Raw genomic sequence first — 22645 nt, 5'->3', positions numbered from 1 at the left:
TAGTATATTATAAATCACACAGGAATCACGACACAAATAATTATAGCAATTCACCATACAATCCCTATCTTAAGATGGTACCACCTTATCTAGTCCGTTAACCCAAACTCACGGCACTCCCTCAATGTCTCTGTAACCCTCCAAAGCGAAGTCGATTTGCTCCAGCGATCGATAGATCAATGTCCGATCCAAAATCAATTGAGGCGGGGACGATCGAAGCGACCCAGAGGTCACGTGGTCAAACACCCAGCAAACTAGCGGTGTAATGGAAAACCTCCAAAGACGCGCTCTGACGTACACGTTTGCTGTTCAATCAGCGAAGCTCCGTATAATCCTCAAAAGCCACTTACTTGCACAGCCGTCCCAGGCAGAACCACCGGGGAATAATTCTAGCCGACGCGACAAAAACCTTTTCCACTGAAGGCAGCACGCGTGGCGAAATGGCGGACGGCTCTCACTCGAGCCGGGGCTTCGAGGCAAGGATACTCCGGAACCTCAATGCCGACCCGACGACGCAGGCTCCACGATACTCCGGCGATATCACCTATCGCACGAACTTCCTTTCAGGGACTCAAAGTTCCCTCGCACTGTACGCTCGACCGCTCGGTACGGAGCTTCAACCAAGATCGTCTTTTCTTCTCCTCACGCCTCTTCTTCTTCTTTCTGCCTTACGCGCTCTTCCTCCTCCCTCGACCTCTTCCGGCGCACGATGCCATTTCCGGTATTATTTTATCATGAGCGCTTTTAAACATTTTAACTACAATAACCCTTTCCCTTAAACCACCATCACCATAACACTTAGAACCAACAACAATAATCATCATAACCACAATAATTAGTGCCGAATCCGAAACAATAGTCACTGTTCTCCAACTCTCAAACTTGTGAACATTTTTTAATACATGCAAAATACTTGCTAAGAAGATGTAGATAAGTCATGAAGTGTATTTAACTGTCACCATGTTTCTTAAAACTCACCCTTTTGTGGCTTGTCCTTTTTCATTGTGTTCGTCTTAGGATTAGAATTTCTGCGTAAAAGAAGAGACAAGTGTTATTTTCTAAAGATGGAGTAACAAAACCATGTAAATCACAAATATATTAGAGAATCTTTATCTCAGAAGAACAGCAACTATTCGAAAACGGAAATGTTATAATGCATCTAAACTCGGACCCTTCTCACACAACTTTCGTGAATTTTTCACCTTAAGGAATGAGGCTTAGTGAAATTGACCGGACTTTTTGCCCACGTGATCATAATTCAAACGTTTTGCACAAGTGATCATAATTAACATTTTTCGGGCCATTCCAGGATAGTGGCTGGGGAAGAGCAAAAAGCTCTCATCTATGAATTCCTGATGTCACAGCAACTTGATTATACTTAATAGGATTGAATTACAGACCAATATTTTGAACACAGTTGGGGAAAGTGTAGGTTTAAATTCCCTTGTGATTTTTTTTCTCGAATTTCTTGCAGAGCTTCATTAATTTGAACAAAATAGTATAATAATTTGCAGGGTATAGGTTGAGTCCTGACAGGTTGAGTGTGAGTTACAACTTTATGAGTCTGACTTCCATATTCTAAGTTCAGGTTCTGAAAAATAGGGATTTCAGTTCTGTCGCGGCAGTAATTCACCAAATGACTTTTTCCACACTGATTTCCCCCTAAAACTAGGCCGAGGTCCTTGCAGACTTTAATTTGAAGTGTACATTATCTTAAATTTAAGATTGAAATTTTAACACAGAAACTTTAAAGTGTATCTTGCATTGTATCTGGCTTTTAATCTTAACATCGAGTTCGAACTTCAAAGTTAAAATGTCATCGAACGTTACTTATACCTGGTTGAGACAAAAAGTCCAACATTTTAATGTAAGATTTATTCGTTTGGACTGAGTGTGCTGTTTTTTTTGTGTGACTTCTTTCCTCCGTGTGCTTACTCTTAAATGTATCAACGAGCTGTGGGAATTTCAGAAGATCAAATTGCCAAGCAGATACCAGCCTTATATTATGCAACCTTGACCACAAGGGTTTTGGTTATAGCATGTGGGTAACTAAACATGACATGAATTGCATGGTAACATGATCATATCATAAAATGAGCACCAACTGTTAATCACAGTTTGGGTATTTTCTACAGAGCTAAGGCAATAATGAACCGCACCAGGTTCATCACACTATACTTGGCTTTTGCAGTGAGCTCCATGAGGTATGGCTCCCCATTCTGGGCTGCTGCTCCGGCTTCCCACCTTGCTCCTCTTTCAGTGGTCAAAAACAAGGTCTTCTACACCATTGGAATATCAAGACAAGACGTGAATTCCAAAGAACTGTCACTTTCCTCCATGTTGCAAGTTGATGGGCTCTCTGTTGAAAACAAGCTTCATCTGGCTTTGCCTCTTCTGCCCTCTCCTACTTCTCATTGGCTCTTGTGCTTCATTTTGTTTACCATATCCATGAATTCCTTGATGTAAGCAGATGACACACAAGATCCAATGACAAGATTTAACACTTTCCTACAAGCCAGCCAACTATTATTTACCTGCAAATTTTTTTCCAGATTGACTTTCCACCTTCCTTCTTTGATTGTTTTTGGCCTTCATTGGTAGCGGACGCCGAACTCATGAAGTTGCCCTAAAGAAAAAACAAGCAAATTTGAAAATATTAAATGGAATAAAAATGCATTGAAATGTATTTAACGTTATATATATATATATATTCATCTGCTTCAGCATGCATTTTAAGCCTTCAAAAATTCCAACATTCCCAACATCTGAAGTACCCTTGGAGTATAATACGTGACAAGGAATTAGTCATTTTAACTTTTCACTCATCCCAGTATTGTAATTGAACTAAATACACATTATCCCATTTATAACGAGACTCGGTGTGGTAATGGACAGAGCATCACCCCTAAGTCTGAGAGGTCAGCTGTTTGAACCCTGGTCGAGCCATACCAAACACTTAAAAAGTCTTTACATCTGAAGAGGCTTAACAAGTCATGTACGAGGTACATCCTTGCAGCATTTGAGAGGAAAGAGCATGGACAATCACAAGTTGACAATAATAATGTCGGCTTTGATAGGCCTAATGGCTTCCTGTGTTGAAGTTCCTTGGAAAGGATCTCCGTTTATTATACCAACGAGCAGAGTACCCACCCCACGGGCGATCTTGTTCCAAACGTGCAACACATTCTTCTGACACATCCCTTTAGTTGGGTGGTGTATAGGCAACAGACCGCTGTCACAATCACTCCCGAAAAAAAAAAATAACCCAGGTTATGTAAGTCTCAGGCCGACAAGTACTATTGCCTTCATAAGGTCCATAACACATATCAGCTCCAACCTTTTGTTACATATTTATGTGAATGTATGTGGATTACCATTCAGGTCTTTGCTTATCCGTGTGTAGTATATTAAGGGTTGTGGTGATTGGAGGGTCAGGAGCCCTTCTGAACCAGTGGCCGGAAACGGAAGTGACCGGAAACGGAAGAAGACAAAGACACGAGGAAAAAAAAGGACGGTTATTATTCTTCCTCGCCCCGCTCCGAAAAAAGGTGGAAGCGACCTTGCGCGGCGTGGACAAAGCGGCGTTCCGAAACCCGTCTGGCGAGAGGAGTTACCTGGACGCGTAACTACCTTTTGACACGTCAAGTCCCCGTGAGTTCGTGCACGGAACCAAGCGGCCGGCACAGTTTGCCCCGTCTACAAGGACACGTACGGGTCGCACGTTGGGCCGCGCGCGCGTTGCAAACCGCGCTTGGTTTTGCCCCGTCTACAAGGACGCGTACGGGTCGCACGTTGAGCCTCGCGCGCGTTGCAAACCGCGCTTGGTTTTGCCCCGTCTACAAGGACGCGTACGGGTCGCACTTTGGGGCCTCGCGCGCGTTGGAAGCCGCGCTGGGTTTTACCCCGTGGCTTGGCAAGGAGGTGTGCGCTGCAGCAGCTGTCCCCGGTACGAGACGGCACGTTTGGAGCACGTCCGCCCGGGGTTCGTTCAACCGCCCGTGTGCGGAGAAGAGAGACCTTGTGAGAGACATTGACCACGGAGGGAGTCAGGAGTGGGGCTCACGTGAGGAATGTATAAGATGGCCATCTTAGAGTTATTGTAGATGAGTTACATCTTTGGGATATTGATTGTTGATTGTTGATGGTTGATTGCTCGGGGAATATATCATTGATTATTCCGGATCCTTGGTGTGGGGTTTCCTTTTGATTGGAATTCCTATTGATTGCGTTACGAAAGCTCATATATATAATACTACTTGCTGGCGAAGGTCCTCTCACGGTCCGGGGGTCACCGAGACCAGGTAGTCACCGAGGGGACCACGTAACAGAATTGGGGGCTCGTCCGGGATTTAAAATTGTATAAAGTAATAAAATAATAATTTTTATTAATTAAAATTAATTAATTAATTATTAATTGGTAAAAAAAATTTTTGGGAAATTGGGGTAAAATCTTGGGTGAAGGTTAACAGGTGTTAACGATAGGCACCATGGCGTTTGTGGCACAGAACTTTGGGGTAACACCGAGTGAGGCACAGTTCCGAGCGTTGCTAAAGTCGGACCTCTTGAAATTGGCCAAACATTTTAACTTGGAGGTCCGAACTAATTTGAGGAAGGCAGAGTTGCAGGCCACGGTGATACAATCTATGGTGGGATTAGGAACATGGGACGAGTTAGCCTGGGAGTGGCTACCCGAAGAACCAGAAGACGTTGAGCTCCGGAAACTGGAGTTGCAGTTACGGAGCCAGGAACGGATTAAAGAAGAAGAAAGGAAAGCAGAAAAGGAAAGAGCAGAAGAAGAAAGGAAAGCAGAAAAGGAAAGAGCAGAAGAAGAAAGCAAAGCACAAGCAGAGGAAAGGAGAGTGGAACGAGAACTCCAGGAAAGGTTAGAAGACAAAAAAGCAGAGGAAAGGAGAGCTGCAAGGGACCTCGAAGCAGAGGAGAGAAAAGCGGAAAGGGAATTAAAGGAACGTGACATGGAGCTTCAGCAAGAAATCAAATTCAAGGAGCTGGAGTTAATGAGAGAACGGGGAGAGGCACCACCCTTGCTGACGGGGTCGACACCTAACCAGAAAACCTGGGATGTGGGCAGACATGTGAGGCTGGTTCCACCGTTCAGTGAAAAAGAAGTCGCGAAATTTTTTCCACACTTTGAGAAAGTGGCTCGACAATTAAACTGGCCGGAGGAGGCATGGACCATACTCGTGCAAAGTGTGCTGGTGGGGAAAGCTCAGGAAATTTATTCGGCGCTACCAATGGACCAATGTGCAGATTATGAGGTACTGAAGAAGCACATCCTCAAAGCCTATGAGTTGGTTCCGGAAGCTTACAGGCAAAAATTCAGGAATGCCAGGAAGAGGGAGAGTGAGACCCATGTGGAGTTTGCCAGAGTGAAAGAAAACATGTTTGATCGGTGGTGTGAGTCAAAAGGAGTCGGGAAAGACTTCGAAACATTGCGGGACTTGATCCTGGTGGAGGAATTCCAGCAGTGTGTCCACGAGGACATCAAAGTGTACCTGCAGGAAAAGAAAGTACCGAAGTTGTGGGACGCAGCCACCATGGCAGATGATTATGCCTTAACCCACCGAATAGGGGTCCACAAACCTAACTCCTCGCCTAGACTTCAGCAGGGGAGTTATGGAACACCCGGTGCGGAGAACGACCTTACATGGCGGCGGCCTCGAGATGATTATGGGGACAACTATGATACCCCAACGGTTAGAAATCCGAGGGCTACGGGCCCAAGACAAACTTATTTTTCGGGGGGCTCAAGGCCGACCCCGAGGTTCTCCCCCGGGCCTACTTGTGCTTTTTGCCATAAAACTGGACACTTGATGTCCCAATGTTACCTCCGAAAAAGGGAGAACCCGGAACGGAATCAGTCTAGTGCGACTCCGAATGCACTGGCAAGTGTGAGAAATCATTCTTGGAGAGCAGAGCTGGGGGAAGATTCCCCTGTCAAAGGTACGGCGTCCCGGGAGAACCTTGTTCAGGAGGGCTACAAACATTTCATTTCAGAGGGGTTCGTGTCGCTGGATGGCGACCCGAGTAACCAGAAGCCAGTTAGGGTATTGAGGGACACAGGAGCACACCAATCGTTGATGCTGGAGGGCATTTTGCCATTGTCGGAGAAGACGGCAACTGGGGTTAGTGTGCTTTTACAGGGGGTCGGGGGCTATGTTAAAGCTCCGCTTCATGTCATCCAGTTGAGTTCTGAGTTGGTATCCGGGCCGGTCACCGTAGGCTTACAAGCCACCCTTCCTGTGGAGGGAATCTCTTTTATTATCGGGAATGATTTGGCCGGGGGGCGAGTTTCGGGTAATCCAATAATGGTGGACAAGCCCAGTAAGGAAAATAACACCACTCGGTTAGAGATGGAGATTCCGGGTATCTTTCCATCCTGTGCAGTGACTCGGGCTATGGGTAGAAAGCACGCGGAAGAGAAGGAGGAAGAAAGAGAGGGGGAGTTGGAACCCTTAGAGGTACGGGAAGACAACTCGAAAAAGGGAAATAACCAGGGGAGGGATTCCCAGGAATTTCGAGAAAGGGTAGCGTCTGGAACGCAAGGGGACGTGGAGTGTCCGTCGGAGACCGCGGAGAACGAAGTGGAGCAAACCGCGCTGGTCCGAAGGAGACTAGTGGAAGAACAACACGAAGACTCGGAGATCCAGAGGTTAATTGAGAAAGCCGTTACGGAAGAAGAGGCTACGAAGATACCTGTGGGGTATTTCATGAAGGGGGAAACCCTAATGAGGAAATGGAGGCCCCCGGAGGTACCCGCAGACGATGAGTGGAAAGTTCACTATCAGATTGTGGTGCCACCGCTGTACCGGAAGGAGATCTTGAGTTTGGCACATGAGACCCCTTGGGCCGGGCACCTGGGAGTGAACAAGACCTGTGACAGGATATTAGTACATTTTTTCTGGCCGGGACTGCGACGGGATGTGGCGGAGTTCTGCAAGTCCTGCCATTCTTGTCAGCTGGTGGGAAAGCCGAATCAAAAAATCCCCCCCGCCCCGTTAAAGCCAATTCCAGCTTTTGAAGAGCCATTCAGCCGAGTCATTGTGGACTGTGTGGGCCCTTTACCCAAAACCAAAGCTGGACATCAATACTTACTGACCATCATGTGTGCGTCCACCAGGTTCCCCGAGGCAGTGCCTCTGAGGAAAATAACGGCGGCAGTTATTGCAAAGGCCTTGATTAAATTTTTCACTTGGGTTGGCCTACCTAGGATCATTCAATCGGATCAGGGGACCAATTTCATGTCCACACTGTTCCAGCAAGTGGTACACCTGTTGGGGGTGGAACAAGTAAGATCCAGCGCCTACCATCCCGAGAGCCAAGGGGCCCTGGAAAGGTTTCACCAGACTTTAAAGAATATGATCCGAACGTATTGTTTTGAATGTGCCAAGGATTGGGATGAAGGGATACCCCTATTGTTGTTTGCGGCGAGGGAGTCCGTGCAGGATTCCTTGGGATTCAGCCCGTTTGAACTGGTGTTTGGACACGCAGTGCGGGGACCGTTGAAATTGGTGAAAGAACAGTGGTTACTACAGGAGTCCCGGACACCGATGAGGGAGTATGTGGCCACAGTAAAAAACCGATTGGCAAAGGCGTGTGAGGTGGCACGACGGAACTTGAGAAGGGCCCAGGGGAAAATGAAGGAGAGACATGACAAGACCTCGCAGATAAGGAATTTCAGTCCTCAGGACCGGGTGTTAGTATTGCTGCCCGTTCCAGGTCAGCCCCTCCAGGCTAGATATTTCGGTCCTTATGCAGTGGAGGAGAGGGTGAATGAGACAGACTACGTGGTGACCACTCCCGACCGACGAAAAAAGCGACAGTTGTGTCATGTCAACCGACTGAAGAAATATCATGAGAGGGAACCGGTGGAAGACGTAGTTCCTGTCTCACCGGTCGTACCGGTGACGATGGACGGAAACGCCGGTGTGAAGTTTGATAACTTGGATGACCAGGCCTGCCCCAAATTGACGAACACCGAAGTGTTGAATCATTTGGATGAGAAGTTAGGTCATTTAACAAGGGAACAGCAAGGACAACTGTCCAGCCTAATGTTCGAATTTAAACATTTGTTCACAGATGTACCTGGTCGTACGGACTTAGTATATCATGATATCGAGGTGGGGGAGGCCACTCCAGTGAAACAACACCCCTATCGGATGAACCCGGTGAAGATGGAGTACCTTCGGAAGGAGATGCAATATATGTTGGACAATGACATCATCGAACCAAGCAACAGTGAATGGAGCTCCCCATGTGTGTTGGTTCCGAAACCCGATGGCAGCTTCCGGTGTTGTACGGATTTAAAACGGGTGAATGCAGTGACCAAGACCGACTCCTATCCGCTCCCGAGGATTGACGACTGTATTGATCGAATAGGCCCAGCTAAATTTGTTACCAAATTTGACTTGCTGAAAGGGTATTGGCAGATCCCTCTTACCGATAGAGCCAAAGAAATCTCAGCTTTGGTCACTCCGAATGGGTTATATCAGTACAAGGTCCTCCCTTTTGGGTTGAAGAACGGGCCGGCGACATTTCAACGACTGATTAATAGGCTCATTGCAGACCTGGAGGGGGTGGAGGCATATCTGGATGATGTAATCATCCACACCATGACCATGGAAGACCATATTAAGCAAATCCATGCATTTTTTCAGACGATGTCCGAGGCAGGTCTGACCATCAACTTAGCCAAGAGTGAATTTGTAAGAGCACAGGTAGTGTTCCTCGGCCATGTAGTAGGGCAGGGTCAAGTACAACCAGTGACCGCCAAGGTAGAAGCTATCGATCGCTTCCAAGTCCCAAAGGGGAAGAAAGAGCTGATGAGATTCTTAGGTATGGCGGGGTGGTACCGGCGGTTCTGTAAGAATTTTTCGGATGTGGTAGCCCCTTTAACGAGTTTGTTGAGAAAGGAGACCCCATTCGTTTGGGATGGCAAATGTCAGGCGGCCTTTGCCCATGTCAAAGCGATACTAATGAGCTCTCCGGTCCTAACCGCTCCGGACTTTCAGGCACCTTTCAAGTTGGCCGTAGATGCAAGCGATGTGGGGGCTGGAGCGGTCTTGTTACAGGAAGATGAGGATGGGGTGGACCACCCCGTGTGCTACTACTCCAAAAAGTTCAATAAACATCAGGCAAATTATGCCACCGTGGAGAAAGAGACCCTGGCTCTCCTGCTAGGGCTTCAACATTATGAGGTGTATTTAGGAATCACGTCCTTTCCCATAAAGGTCTTTACGGATCACAACCCCTTAACCTTCATTCAAAGAATGAAAAATAAAAATCAGAGGTTGATGAGATGGAGTTTGGCTTTGCAGGGGTTCAACTTGGAAATTGAACATGTACGGGGCCGGGACAATGTCGTGGCGGACGCTTTGTCCAGATTGAGTTAATCTGGGGGGGGGGGGGGGGGGGGTTGAGTGATCTGGTTTGTTTCTCCAAATTGGCCGGCAAAGAAAGTTTTCGCTGGGTTCAAACTTTCTTTCTTGAAGGGGGGGAGTGTTACATATTTATGTGAATGTATGTGGATTACCATTCAGGTCTTTGCTTATCCGTGTGTAGTATATTAAGGGTTGTGGTGATTGGAGGGTCAGGAGCCCTTCTGAACCAGTGGCCGGAAACGGAAGTGACCGGAAACGGAAGAAGACAAAGACACGAGGAAAAAAAAGGACGGTTATTATTCTTCCTCGCCCCGCTCCGAAAAAAGGTGGAAGCGACCTTGCGCGGCGTGGACAAAGCGGCGTTCCGAAACCCGTCTGGCGAGAGGAGTTACCTGGACGCGTAACTACCTTTTGACACGTCAAGTCCCCGTGAGTTCGTGCACGGAACCAAGCGGCTGGCACAGTTTGCCCCGTCTACAAGGACGCGTACGGGTCGCACGTTGGGCTGCGCGCGCGTTGCAAACCGCGCTTGGTTTTGCCCCGTCTACAAGGACGCGTACGGGTCGCACGTTGAGCCTCGCGCGCGTTGCAAACCACGCTTGGTTTTGCCCCGTCTACAAGGACGCGTACGGGTCGCACTTTGGGGCCTCGCGCGCGTTGGAAGCCGCGCTGGGTTTTGCCCCGTGGCTTGGCAAGGAGGTGTGCGCTGCAGCAGCTGTCCCCGGTACGAGACGGCACGTTTGGAGCACGTCCGCCCGGGGTTCGTTCAACCGCCCGTGTGCGGAGAAGAGAGACCTTGTGAGAGACATTGACCACGGAGGGAGTCAGGAGTGGGGCTCACGTGAGGAATGTATAAGATGGCCATCTTAGAGTTATTGTAGATGAGTTACATCTTTGGGATATTGATTGTTGATTGTTGATGGTTGATTGCTCGGGGAATATATCATTGATTATTCCGGATCCTTGGTGTGGGGTTTCCTTTTGATTGGTATTCCTATTGATTGCGTTACAAAAGCTCATCTATCTATAATTCCAGTAATCTCTGTGTGTTTGTTTGTACGTTTGTACGTTTGTACGTTTGTACGTTTGTTTGTCTGTGACCGCTGTTTCTCGACAACCACGGGTCCGATATACTTTAAACTTGCCAGGTATATTGCTGGGGACCCGAGGATGTGCCTTTTCAAGGTTTCATATTAATCGGACAATTACTTACCGAGCTATGTCCAAAAAACGATTCAACCAATCAGAGAGCAGCGAGCTATCGCGTGTGCCGAACGTGGCGGACACACTCTGCCTCGGATGGCACATTTGAGAGCGTATTCATTTATTTCACGTTTGCAAACTATGTTGGCGCTATGTTGGCGTTAAACTATGTTTTAAAACTAATAAAAACCATTTCATGTAAATAGAGGGGGGGGGGGGGGGGATTGTCACTGTACTCGCACGAGCAGATGGCGGAAGTGCCTGACCGCCAAGTGAAGTCCGAGCAACTCGCGGTCGAAGGTACTGTAACGGCGTTCGGGCGGGCGAAGCTGCCGGCTAAAGAACGCCAGCGGTTGCCAAGCTCCGTTTTAAAACTAATAAAAACCCCGGGGGGATTGTCACTGTACTCGCAAGCCGTTCGCCGTTCGCTTTGGCGTTGCGAATGGACCAAAACATTTCATGCACCAAACCATTTCATGTAAAGCGTTCGCCGTTCGCTTTGGCGTTGCGAATGGACCAAAACATTTCATAGACCAAACCATTTCATGTAAATAGAGGGGGGGATATAATTTTAGATATAGATATAGTACGGGCATGCCCTAGTATATATAATACTACTTGCTGGCGAAGGTCCTCTCACGGTCCGGGGGTCACCGAGACCAGGTAGTCACCGAGGGGACCACGTAACACTTTCAATATTTAATGATCATTTTACACCAAACGGAGAACTTTGCGGAACTTTGTCACCAAATGGAGAACTTTGTAGGGAGGGCATCGCAATTCTTCATAAGACACTTCCAGACATCTTCGGCTGACCAAAATGGTGGACGTGATTTTTTTTCAGGATACAAATGTGAGTGGCGTCAGGCCAGCTGTCAAATCAATGGGTAAATGCAGACATGCAGACATACATACACACACACACACATACAGTATATATATATATATATATATATATATATATATATATATATATATATATATATATATATATATATATATATATATATATATATATATATATATACATACATACATATATATATATATATATATATATATATATATATATAGTATATATATATATATATATATATATATATGTATACATACATACAAATACATTTGCTCCATTATATATGCATGAGCATGAAAAATGCAATTATTAGGGAAATCATTGATTGCATTTCACACAGAAAATTTTCTGTATGCCCTGTTATTGTCTCAATCCCTCTATTCAAGTCTTGTTAACACCACCACCAAGGGTGGGCGGAGGTTAACTTTTCACCTGTTTGTGTTGTCTGGGGTGTCTGTCTGTCTGTGAGCAGAATACATTGAAAAGTTTTGAACGAATTCAGCCAAAATTTTGTGAACAGGTTGGGTGTGTGACACAGATTAATTGATGAGGTTTTGTGGAAATCCGGATCAGAATCCTAGAATATTTTAAAAGTGATTATTCATCATTGAGTGATCGAGCCAAAAACAATATAGCCGACAGCACGATATCTCAAAAACTTATGGACAGGCTATGACAAAACTTGGTGGATGTGTTTTGGTCGGTGAAAGAACAAGCCAATTAGTTTTTGGTTAAGGAGAAATCTGGCCTATCAGTGGGATACAAAATGTAAACTGTTCAGCCTGGTTGAGGTATGTGCTCTATCGAGGAACGTTCTCCCTCTGCCACTGAAGGTGGACAGAGGTTATGTTCATCCCTGTCTGTGTGCTTGTCTGCCTTTGAGTAGGCTATCTCAAAATGTTGTGGATGGATTTGGATGAAATCTGTCTGATGGCCAGGTTGGGTGTGCGACAAGGACTAATTGAATATATTTTGATGAAAATTCAGATCTGGATCAGGATATCACAATTTTAAAAGTGATTCTTCACCATTGAGAGATAGGGCCAAAATCTATATGTAGCACGATATGTCAAAAAGTTATGGACGGATTCGGACTAAACCTGCTGGACATGTTTGGTGTGTGTCAAGGACGAATTGTTCAATATTAGCAAAGATCTGGACCTGGATCCAAAGATTTTTGAAAGTGATTTTTCGCCATTGAGTGATAGAGTGTGTGACAAGGACGAATTCATTCGATTTTGGTGATGATCCGAATACAGATCCGGATAAGAGATTTTTAAATTTCTTCAGTGATTTTTCGCCATTGAGATGTGGCCAAAAATGATGTGTTACATGATATTTTAATACCTAGTGCTGGAGTGATGACAAACTAGAGCAATGCGACTGTTGCCAATTTGCCTCCGCATAGTCCCACAATGGGTAGATGCCCTCGTTCACTGTGATAAAAATAAACAAGTTTGATTTAAATCCCTTCAGCTGTTTTCAATTATCACATTTTCACCAGCCATGACAGGTTTCACATCGATCGGTGAAGTGGTTTCAGAGAAGGGATTTTTAAAAATATTGGCTTTCAAGCTAATATGACTGCCACACCACGTGACATATGACCTTTAAAAATGTACACTCTGCATATTTATGTGTCTGGCATGACATTTCTGAAGTTTCGTGTTGATCAGATCGGTTCGTTTTTCCATTCAAGATGGCTGCCAAACCACGCGACCTGTGACATCATCATTTTTAAACGATATGCAACAACGGTGTAAGATGATATTTGCAAAATTTAGCATTAATAGGGTAAGCAGTTCAAGACGTATAATTATTTAATATTTTCCTTCAATCCAATATGGCTGCCACACCATGTGACCAATGATATTTTCGTGGTCATCTTTTAATCACCATGCCTTGTCAATGACACACGTAAAGTTTTGAGTCAATCGATTTGGTGGTTTGAGAGAAGATGTTTTTTTGAGGTTTTTGGTAAAATCCAATATGGCTGCCAAACCAGGTGACCAATGATGTCATAAATTTTATATTTCAATACAAATGGGTCATAGATCATGTGCAAGCAATTTCAGATTTTTAGGACAAGCAACGGTACCCGCCCTATGGGCGGGGCTTCAATTGGGAAGCCCAAATGAAACGGCAAAATATCAGAAATTGAAGGTTTTTTTTATTTTAAACGATTCATATAAACATCCGTTGAATCATATCACACGGAAATCATCAAAATCTAAACAGTATCTTTAGAATTTCAATAAAAGCCACATCACTGTTCATATCGGTAAATATTATTCCATCGCGTTTCAAATCGTGATCGATACACTATGATCATGATGATCGTGATCGTGAATCGTGATCGATAATCGTGTTCACAATCGCGATGTCGAATGTACTCCTGATATGTGTACCAAATTAGCGATACGTGTAACTGTACCAAATCAACAGTTAAAAGGATTTTGAGCCGATAGGTGTTACGGCCTTGGCAAGATCGATGGAGACAGCGTTTGTTATCTATCTATAATTCCAGTAATCTCTGTGTGTGTGTCTGTGTGTGTGTGTGTCTGTGTGTATGTCTGTGTGTCTGTGTGTTTGTCTGTGACCGCTGTTTCTCGACAACCACGGGTCCGATATACTTGAAACTTGCCAGGTATATTGCTGGGGACCCGAGGATGTGCCTTTTCAAGGTTTCATATTAATCGGAGAAGTAGTTACCGAGCTATGTCCAAAAAACGATTCAACCAATCAGAGAGCAGCGAGCTATCACGTGTGCCGAACGTGGCGAACAGACTCTGCCTCGGACGGCACATTTGAGAGCGTATTCATTTATTTCACGTTGGCAAACTATGTTGGCGCTATGTTGGCGTTAAACTATGTTTTAAAACGAATTAAAACTAATTTGCGATTCATCGTAACTGCGATATGCGACCTTCCGGACAGTCAAATGAGGACGTCACTTCCGGACTTACGGATAGTCATAGTGACGACGTACTGATGCTGAACGTGGCGAGCAGACGCCTCGGACGGCACATTTGAGAGCGTATTCATTTATTTGACGTTGCAATCTGTGTTGATTGTTGTAAGGTACGATCGATTGTAGTACACGTTTATAATAACTCTGCCGATACAGGCCCGATTAACTGCAGCGCCATCCGAGCTGCGGCGTCGGGACGATACATTCATTGTACGGTCACATCACGCACTTACGGGCACGCCCATGGGCCCATGGGCACGCCCATGCATGCATGGGCGAAGACATTTTTTTTTTTTTTTTTGGCAAGGAACGGGCACCCACGTACGGGCACGTCCTAGTACTTTTAATGAAGGACACTGTCTCAAGCCCCAGTCCCCATCACGGATGGGGCTCAGCGGTTTACCCGAGCCTGAAGGCGAAGGGCAAGGTACACGCTGGCCCGTCCAGTGTCGCGCGCTTGCGGCCCCGGACATCGTAGGGCATTAAACGTTCATTAAACATTGAACGTTCATTAAAGGATTACGAAACGAAAAACATTACGAAATTACGCTCACACCGTCACGTCAAACACTACCGTGAACACATACATCGTCACAATGAGAACATCGTCACAATGGACATTATGCGAACGTGAATGTTATGCGGGAGTCCAAACCTGAGAATACTGGAGACCAAAACTGAAATTGGAAAAAATAAATAGCCTATTTTACTCCTGGAGATTCCAGGATTACCCACACAAAATATCGTTTCGATCGGTTGAGCCGTTTTTGCGGTACCTTCGAACAGACGGACGGACATTTGGTGAATGATAGTAAGATAAGGAATTCGATTAAAACATTTTTGGCTGGTAAACCACGTCACCTATGATGTCATCATTATCATGCTTTTCTTCCCCCATTGGGATTACTTGACAATGTGCCACGTTTCAAATTTTTACATTCAGCGGTTTCCGAGAAATAATTTTTTCATGATTTGCATTTAATCCAAGATGGCTGCCATACCACGTGCCTATGACGTCACAATTATCATAAAAACATTACGCATCAGTGTCAGTCCAACCCTGAAAGTTTCGTCTCAATTTGCCATGTGGTTGCTGAGAAAAACGAGGTTCAGCCCGGACGGATGGACGGACAGACAGACTCGAAAACATAATGGCTCCGCCACCTTCGGGTGCGGAGGCATAAAAAACGATATATAGCAGGATATATTAAAAAGTTATGGACGAATTTGGAGGAAACGTGGTGGACATGTTGGGTGTGTGACAAGGACGAATTGATTCAATATTGGTGAAAATCAGTTTCTGGATCCGAGGGTTTTAAAGTGATTCTTCAACATTGAGAAACGATCCATGGTATGATTTTGTGGATGGATTATAATCAAACTTGGTGGATGAGTTGGGGAGGTGGAAACCAAGAACAAGTCGATTACATTTTGTTTATTAAGGTTGGTACACGCAGGATGGCCGAGAGGTGTGCACACTCGCCAATAAAAGATGTCTCGCCTGGGTTTGAATCTCGACCCAGTTATAAACTGTCATCCCAGTGTTTCACAGCCTGGTATTGGCTTAGCGGTTAGGGTGCTGGCTTGGGATCCCAGGATCCTGGGATCGAATCCCGGTCATTGCTGAATTAACACCAGGGGGTTGACTCAGCCTGTCATCCTTCCGAGGTCGGCAAATTGAGTACCAGTTCACTGGTAATTCCCTGTGTGTCGCAAGAGGCGACGAATAGGGTTGGCAGCAAGAAGGGCATCTGGACCATAAAACATTGCTTCAAAAAGGGGCCCAAGGTGCCCGAAAAAGGCCAACCCCTGCTCTGTGGGGAAAAATGGCCTCGAAAGATGGTTCCAGTGTTTCTTAGGCAGAGCGAGGGAGTCATCAATGTGTGTGTGTGTCATCCCTCGTATTTCCCCTTTCATGAAGTAACCAACAGGTATCTTCATAGCCTCTTCGTCTGCAACAGCTTTATCAATCAAACTCCGGATCTCCGAATCTCCGTGATGTTCTTCAACAAGTCTCTTTCGGACCAGCACCGTTTGTTCAACCTCGTTCCCAGATGTCTCCGACGGACACTCCATTTCCTCTTTTGAATTTTCTTCCAATACCTCGAAGGAACCCAAATCCACATCGCCTTCCTTCTCTTTCTCTTCAGAGTGCTTCCTACCCATAGCACGAGTCACTGCACAGGATGGAAAGATACCCGGAATTTCCTGCTCTAACTGTGCGGTGTTATTTTCCATACTGGGCTTTTCAACCAACATTGGATTACCAGAAACTCGACCACCGGCCAAATCATTCCCGATAATAAAAGATATTCCCTCTACAGGAAGAGTGGCTTGTAAACCTACGGTGACCGGTCCTGACACCAAATCAGACTTCAAATGGATGACATGAAGAGGAGCTTTAACATAGCCACCAACCCCCTGCAAAAGAACACTAACACCAGTTGACGTCTTCTCTGACAATGGCAAAATGCCTCAAGCATCAAAGATTGATGTGCTCCTGTGTCCCTCAATACCCTAACAGATCTCTGGTTCGTTAAGTCCCCATCCAGTGACACAAACCCCTCTGAAATGAAAGGTTTGTAACCCTCTTGAACAAGGTCGTTCTGTGATGCCGTAACTTTGGCATGGGAACCTTCACAAGGCACTGTCCTCCAAGGACGATTTCTCGCATTTGCCAATGCATTCGGAGTTTCACTCGTTTGACTCCGCTCCTGATTTTCCCTTTTCAGGGCGTAACATTGGGACATCAAATGTCCAGGTTTCTTGCAAAAGGCGCAAGTAGGCCCGGAGGAAAAACTCGTGGTCTGCCTCTGGCCCCCCGGAAGATAGGCATGTCTTGGAACTGCAGTCTTCTGATCCCTAAAAGTCGCGGTATCAGATTTGTCCCCATAGTCCTCTCGAGGCCGCCTCCATGAATATTTGTTCTCCGATCCTGATTTACTATAACTCCCCTGGCTAACTCTAGACGGGAAGTTAGGTTTGTGGAACCCCATCCTGTGTGTCAAGGCATAGTCATCTACTACGGTTGCTGCCTCATACAACTCTGGTACTTTCTTTTCATCCAGATGGACTTTAATGTCCACGTGGACACACTGTTTGAATTCCTCCACCAAAATCAATTGTCGTAACAGGTTGAAATCTTTCCCAATCTCCTTCGAGTCACACCACCTATCAAACATGGTTTCCTTCATTCTGGCAAACTCCACATGGGTCTCACTCTCCCTCTTCCTGGCATTCCTGAATTTTTGCCGGTAAGCTTCTGGGACCAATTCATAGGCTTTGAGAATGGCTTTCTTCACTATCTCATCATCTACACATTGGTCAATCGGTAAAGCCGAAAATATATCTTGAGCTTTACCCACCAGAACACTTTGCACTAACATAGTCCAGGACCCCACAGGCCATTTTAGCATTTGAGCCACCTTCTCAAAACGTAAAAAAAACTTGGCCACATCCTTTTCATTGAAGGGTGGAACCAGCCTCACAAGCCCACCAACATCCCAAGAGTTCTCACTAGTTGTCGAACTAGCCGGCATGGATTCTACTTCTCTCCGTTCTCCCAGTAATTCCAGCTCATTGAGTTTAAGTTCCTTCTGATACTCCATATCCCGTTCTTTTAACTCCCTTTCGTCTGTCCTTTCCTCTGCTCTTTCCTTTGCTCTTCTTTCCTCGGCTTTCCATTCCAACTCTTTTAACCTTTCCTGGCTCTGCAGATGCATCTCCATTTTCCGGAGCTCCACATTTCCTTTTTCCTCGGGGAACCAATCCAAGGCTACCTCTTCCCATGTTCCTTGTCCCACTAGAGACTCCACCACCAATGTCTGAATCTCTGCTTTCTTCATACTAACTCGGACCTCCAAGATAAAATATTTGGCCAATATCATGAATTCCGATCTTTTTAACGCCTGGAACTGTGCCTCATTAGGGGATGCCACAAACTTTTCTGCGTCAAACACCATGGTGCCTATCAGTTAGCACCTGTTAACCTTCACAAAAGAAAAATCCAATTTTTTGAAAAAATTGGGAATGTTAGAAAATTCCAAATTTAGGAATTTTGGGAATGTTAGGGAATTCTATCCCGGACGAGGCCCCCAATTTCTGTTACGTACTCCTCCCCAAACGCCGGTCACGGTGTACCTCCGAGCCCCGAGAGGAGTCACGGCAGAAAGATGTGTTATTCTGTGTGTCAAAGATCAATGGTGAAACCACACCAATTGTTCCCAACAAACAAGTATTGTATTAAGGTCACACAAGAATAACAGCAATAACAATATTAATCAATTGTACAACCAATACAGTCACGTGAAAAAGTAAGTACACCCCATGTAAAGTTTTGACATTTTCAACATATTTCAACATACAGCTATTTGATCTTCATTTCAACAATATCGACAGATAAATGTGATATAATATGACAAATATCATGAAACATTTACTTTTTGTAGTCCATTGTATAATTTAAATAAACATAAATGCAAATTTCGCATGTGGAAAAAGTAAGTACACCCCTGTGGCGGACACAAAAGCCCACTGGCGTGGTGACATCATTCCGCGCACCAAGTGGGCGGTGGCCACGCCCGAGGGGTAGGCGTGGCCTCATGATATACACCGGGCGCCCAGCCCGGAGCAGTACAGTGTTACAGTGAGCTCTTACAATAAAGACGTTTATATGTTACCGTTTGTCCGCTTCCTCCTTGCTCACAAGCAGCGCGCGTAACGCCGCGCTTTACTGGTGACCCTCGACGTTGGATCTGCCGGAGCGATCCTTCCACACGCGACGCCATCGCCATGGCCGACTTCGTCAAACTTCCGGAATTTTGGGAGGCTCAGGCCGAAGTCTGGTTCGTCCAGGCCGAAGCCCAATTTAAGCTTCGGCGCCTCACCGGCGATGACACGCGCTATTGCCACGTCGTCGCCTCCCTCGGGCCCGGCACGGCCGCTCGAGTCGTGTCCGTCCTTCGCCACCCACCGGACGGCCACAAGTACGAGGCACTCAAGCGGCTACTCCTAGCCACGTTCGGCCTCACGGACGACGCACGGGCCGACCGCCTCCTGGATCTCCCCGAGCTCGGTGATACGCGCCCGTCGGTCCGAATGGACCATATGCTGTCACTGTTGGGCGACGAAGCCCCCGGTTCGCTATTCCGGGCGCTTTTCCGGCGCCAACTTCCAGCGCAGGTTCGCCTCGCGTTGGCCGGGACCGAGCTAACGGAACCCCGAGCATTGGCAGCCGAGGCGGACAGGTACTTCGCCGCTTCGGACACGCGGGCGAGCGTCGGCGTGGCCGTCACGGTCCTCGAGGCTGATGTTCAGCAGCATGTTCCACAGCATCAGCTTCTACAGCATATGCAGGATGCTGATACGCACCTCGTGAACGCCGCCACGCCCCGCCCACCGCCGTGGCGAAAACCGCCACCGCGGGGAAACCCGCCAACTACACCGGCCTGGCGGAGCCAGCCGCGCTCCTCCAGCTCCACCACCTGGTGCTGGTTCCACGCCAAGTTCGGCCACGAAGCTCGGCGGTGTCATCCGCCGTGCTCCTTCAACGGGTCGGGAAACGCCCGGGCCGGCACTCAATAGTGGCGATGAGCGCCGGCCGTTCGAGCAGCCTGCTGTTCATAACGGACACCTTCACCGGGCGCCGTTACCTGTGCGACACGGGAGCGCAGGTGAGTGTCATTCCCGCCGGCACGTCAGACAAGCACGCCGCGGGTGGGGGCCCCGCGCTGCTTGCCGCAAACGGGACGCCCATCCGTACGTACGGAAAATGCTGCCTCTCTCTGCGGTTTGGAGGGCAGGTTTTCCGATGGACGTTCGTCACCGCCGACGTGCCCATGGCACTGCTTGGCGCGGACTTCCTGTGCGCTAATGGGCTCCTGGTCGACGTCAAGCGCAGACGTCTTGTCCAGGCCGAGACGTTCAGCTCGCTCGCTTGTGCGTTGCCCAGCTCAACGAGCGGCTTGCCAAGCGGCTTGCCGAACGGCTCGGTTCCGGCCACGTTGGTCTGTACGCTTCCGGCAGCGGACGCATTCACCCGCCTCCTCGCCGGCTTCCCGGCCCTCACGCGGCCCACCTTCTCGGCGGGGGCCGTCAAGCACGGGGTGGCCCATCACATCCCCACCGTCGGGCCACCGGTCTACGCCCGGGCACGCCGCCTCGAGCCGACGAAGCTGGCGGTGGCAAAAGCGGCGTTCGCTACCCTGGAGCGACTCGGCATCGTTCGGCGCTCAGAGAGCGCTTGGGCGTCGCCACTGCACATCGTGCCGAAGCCCGGTGGGGGATGGCGACCGTGCGGGGACTATCGCCGTCTCAATGACGCCAAGACTCCCGACCGCTACCCCGTCCCCCACATTCAGGACTTTTCCACCCGTTTGGCGGGCAGGTCCTTCTTCTCGAAGGTGGACCTCATACGCGGCTACCATCAGGTCCCCGTCAGGCCGGAGGACGTCCCGAAGACGGCGGTCATCACGCCATTCGGACTCTTCGAGTTCCTGCGCATGCCCTTCGGTCTGAAGAATGCGGCTCAGGCGTTCCAGCGACTGATGGACAGCGTCCTGCGCGACTTGGATTTTGTCTACGTCTACCTGGACGATATCCTCGTCGCCAGCGCGTCCCGCGAAGAGCACCTACGCCACCTCCGCACGCTCTTCGAACGCCTGGGCCAGCATGGCCTGATTGTGAACCCCGCAAAGTGCCGGTTCGGCGCCGCCACAATCGATTTTCTGGGGCACCGTGTCACCAGGCACGGAGCCGTCCCCCTGCCGGCCAAGGTGGAGGCGGTGAAGGGGTTTCTGCGCCCCCGCACGATCAGAGGGCTGCAGGAGTTCCTGGGCATGGTGAACTTTTACCATCGGTTCCTGCCCCGTATCGCCCAGCTCCTGCGCCCCCTGCACGAAGCTCTCCGAGGTAAGCCAGGCAAAGGCGACGTTACCTGGACCGAGCAGATGGACACGGCGTTCACGGGCGCGAAGCTCGCCTTGGCTAACGCCACCATGCTCGCGCACCCGGCGCCCGATGCACCGATCGCCCTCACCACCGATGCCTCGGACTACGCGGTGGGCGCGGTGCACGAGCAATGGGTGCGTGGAGCTTGGCAACCGCTGGCGTTCTTTAGCCGGCAGCTTCGCCCGCCCGAACGCCGTTACAGTACCTTCGACCGCGAGTTGCTTGGACTTCACTTGGCGGTCAGGCACTTCCGCCATCTGCTCGAGGGCCGTGCGTTCACTGCCTTCGTCGACCACAAGCCGCTGATCTTCGCGATGGGCAAGGTCACCGAGCCGTGGTCGGCCCGGCAGCAGCGTCACCTCTCGGCCGTGTCCGAGTACATGACGGACATCCAGCACGTCGCGGGGAAGGACAACCCGGTGGCGGATTGCCTTTCCCGGGCCGTCGCCCACACAGTCCACCTCGGCATCGACTATGCCCGGATGGCAGCGGACCAGGCCGCTGACCCCGACGTCCAGGCCTTGCGGACCGCCGTCACGGGCCTCCGCGTCACCGAGGTGCCGTTCGACGGCGCGGGCGCGGCCCTCTTGTGCGACGTCTCCCTCGGGCGTCCTCGCCCCATCGTGCCCGCGGGCTGGCAGCGCCAGGTGTTTGACGCCATCCACGGCCTGTCCCACCCGGGCGCGAGGGCCTCCCAAAGGTTGATCGCCGACAAGTTCGTCTGGCATGGCCTCCGGAAGGCCGTCCGCGGCTGGGCCAGGACGTGCCTCGCATGCCAGCGCGCCAAGGTGCACCGGCACACCCAGGCCCCGTTGGCCCCGTTCACGGTGCCGGAACGCCGGTTTGACCACGTCCACGTGGACCTGGTGGGACCTCTGCCCCCCTCGCGGGGTTTCACCTACGTCCTCACCATGGTGGACCGCACCACCCGGTGGCCGGAGGCCGTGCCCTTGGCATCGACAACGGCGGCCGATGTCGCGCAGGCTTTCATCGCCACCTGGATCGCCCGGTTCGGCGCCCCCTCAGACATCTCATCCGACCGCGGCCCCCAGTTCACCTCGGAGCTCTGGGGGGCGGTTGCGCAGGGGCTCGGGGTCCGGCTGCACCGAACCACGGCCTACCACCCCCAGGCTAACGGCCTGTGTGAGCGATTTCACCGCTCATTGAAGGCCGCGCTCCGGGCCACCCTCCGCGACGGCGGCTGGGTCGACAGGCTCCCCTGGGTCCTGCTGGGCCTCCGGACGGCGCCCAAGGAGGACCTGCGCGCAT

General features: G+C 48.9%; 1 protein-coding gene across 1 annotated transcript in view; it reads right to left on the bottom strand.

Annotated features, from left to right (window-relative positions):
* The window catches only part of LOC144891347 (uncharacterized), a 51188-nt gene that overhangs the window by 8194 nt on the left and 20349 nt on the right, over positions 1–22645 (bottom strand). Inside the window, exons 2-3 of the mRNA XM_078774360.1 lie at positions 2535–2626; positions 979–1028 (exon numbers count right to left, since the gene is read on the bottom strand). Coding sequence (XP_078630486.1) covers positions 979–1028; positions 2535–2617 — 133 coding nt within the window. The 5' untranslated portion in view covers positions 2618–2626. The remainder of the gene's footprint in view (positions 1–978; positions 1029–2534; positions 2627–22645) is intronic.

The sequence above is a fragment of the Myxine glutinosa genome, chromosome 3 (genome assembly GCF_964187855.1).
Source record: "Myxine glutinosa chromosome 3, kmMyxGlut1.1, whole genome shotgun sequence".
Taxonomy (NCBI): Eukaryota; Metazoa; Chordata; class Myxini; order Myxiniformes; family Myxinidae; genus Myxine; species Myxine glutinosa.
The sequence above is the reverse complement of the archived record's forward strand: the minus strand, read 5'-3'. Positions and strand labels throughout refer to the sequence as shown.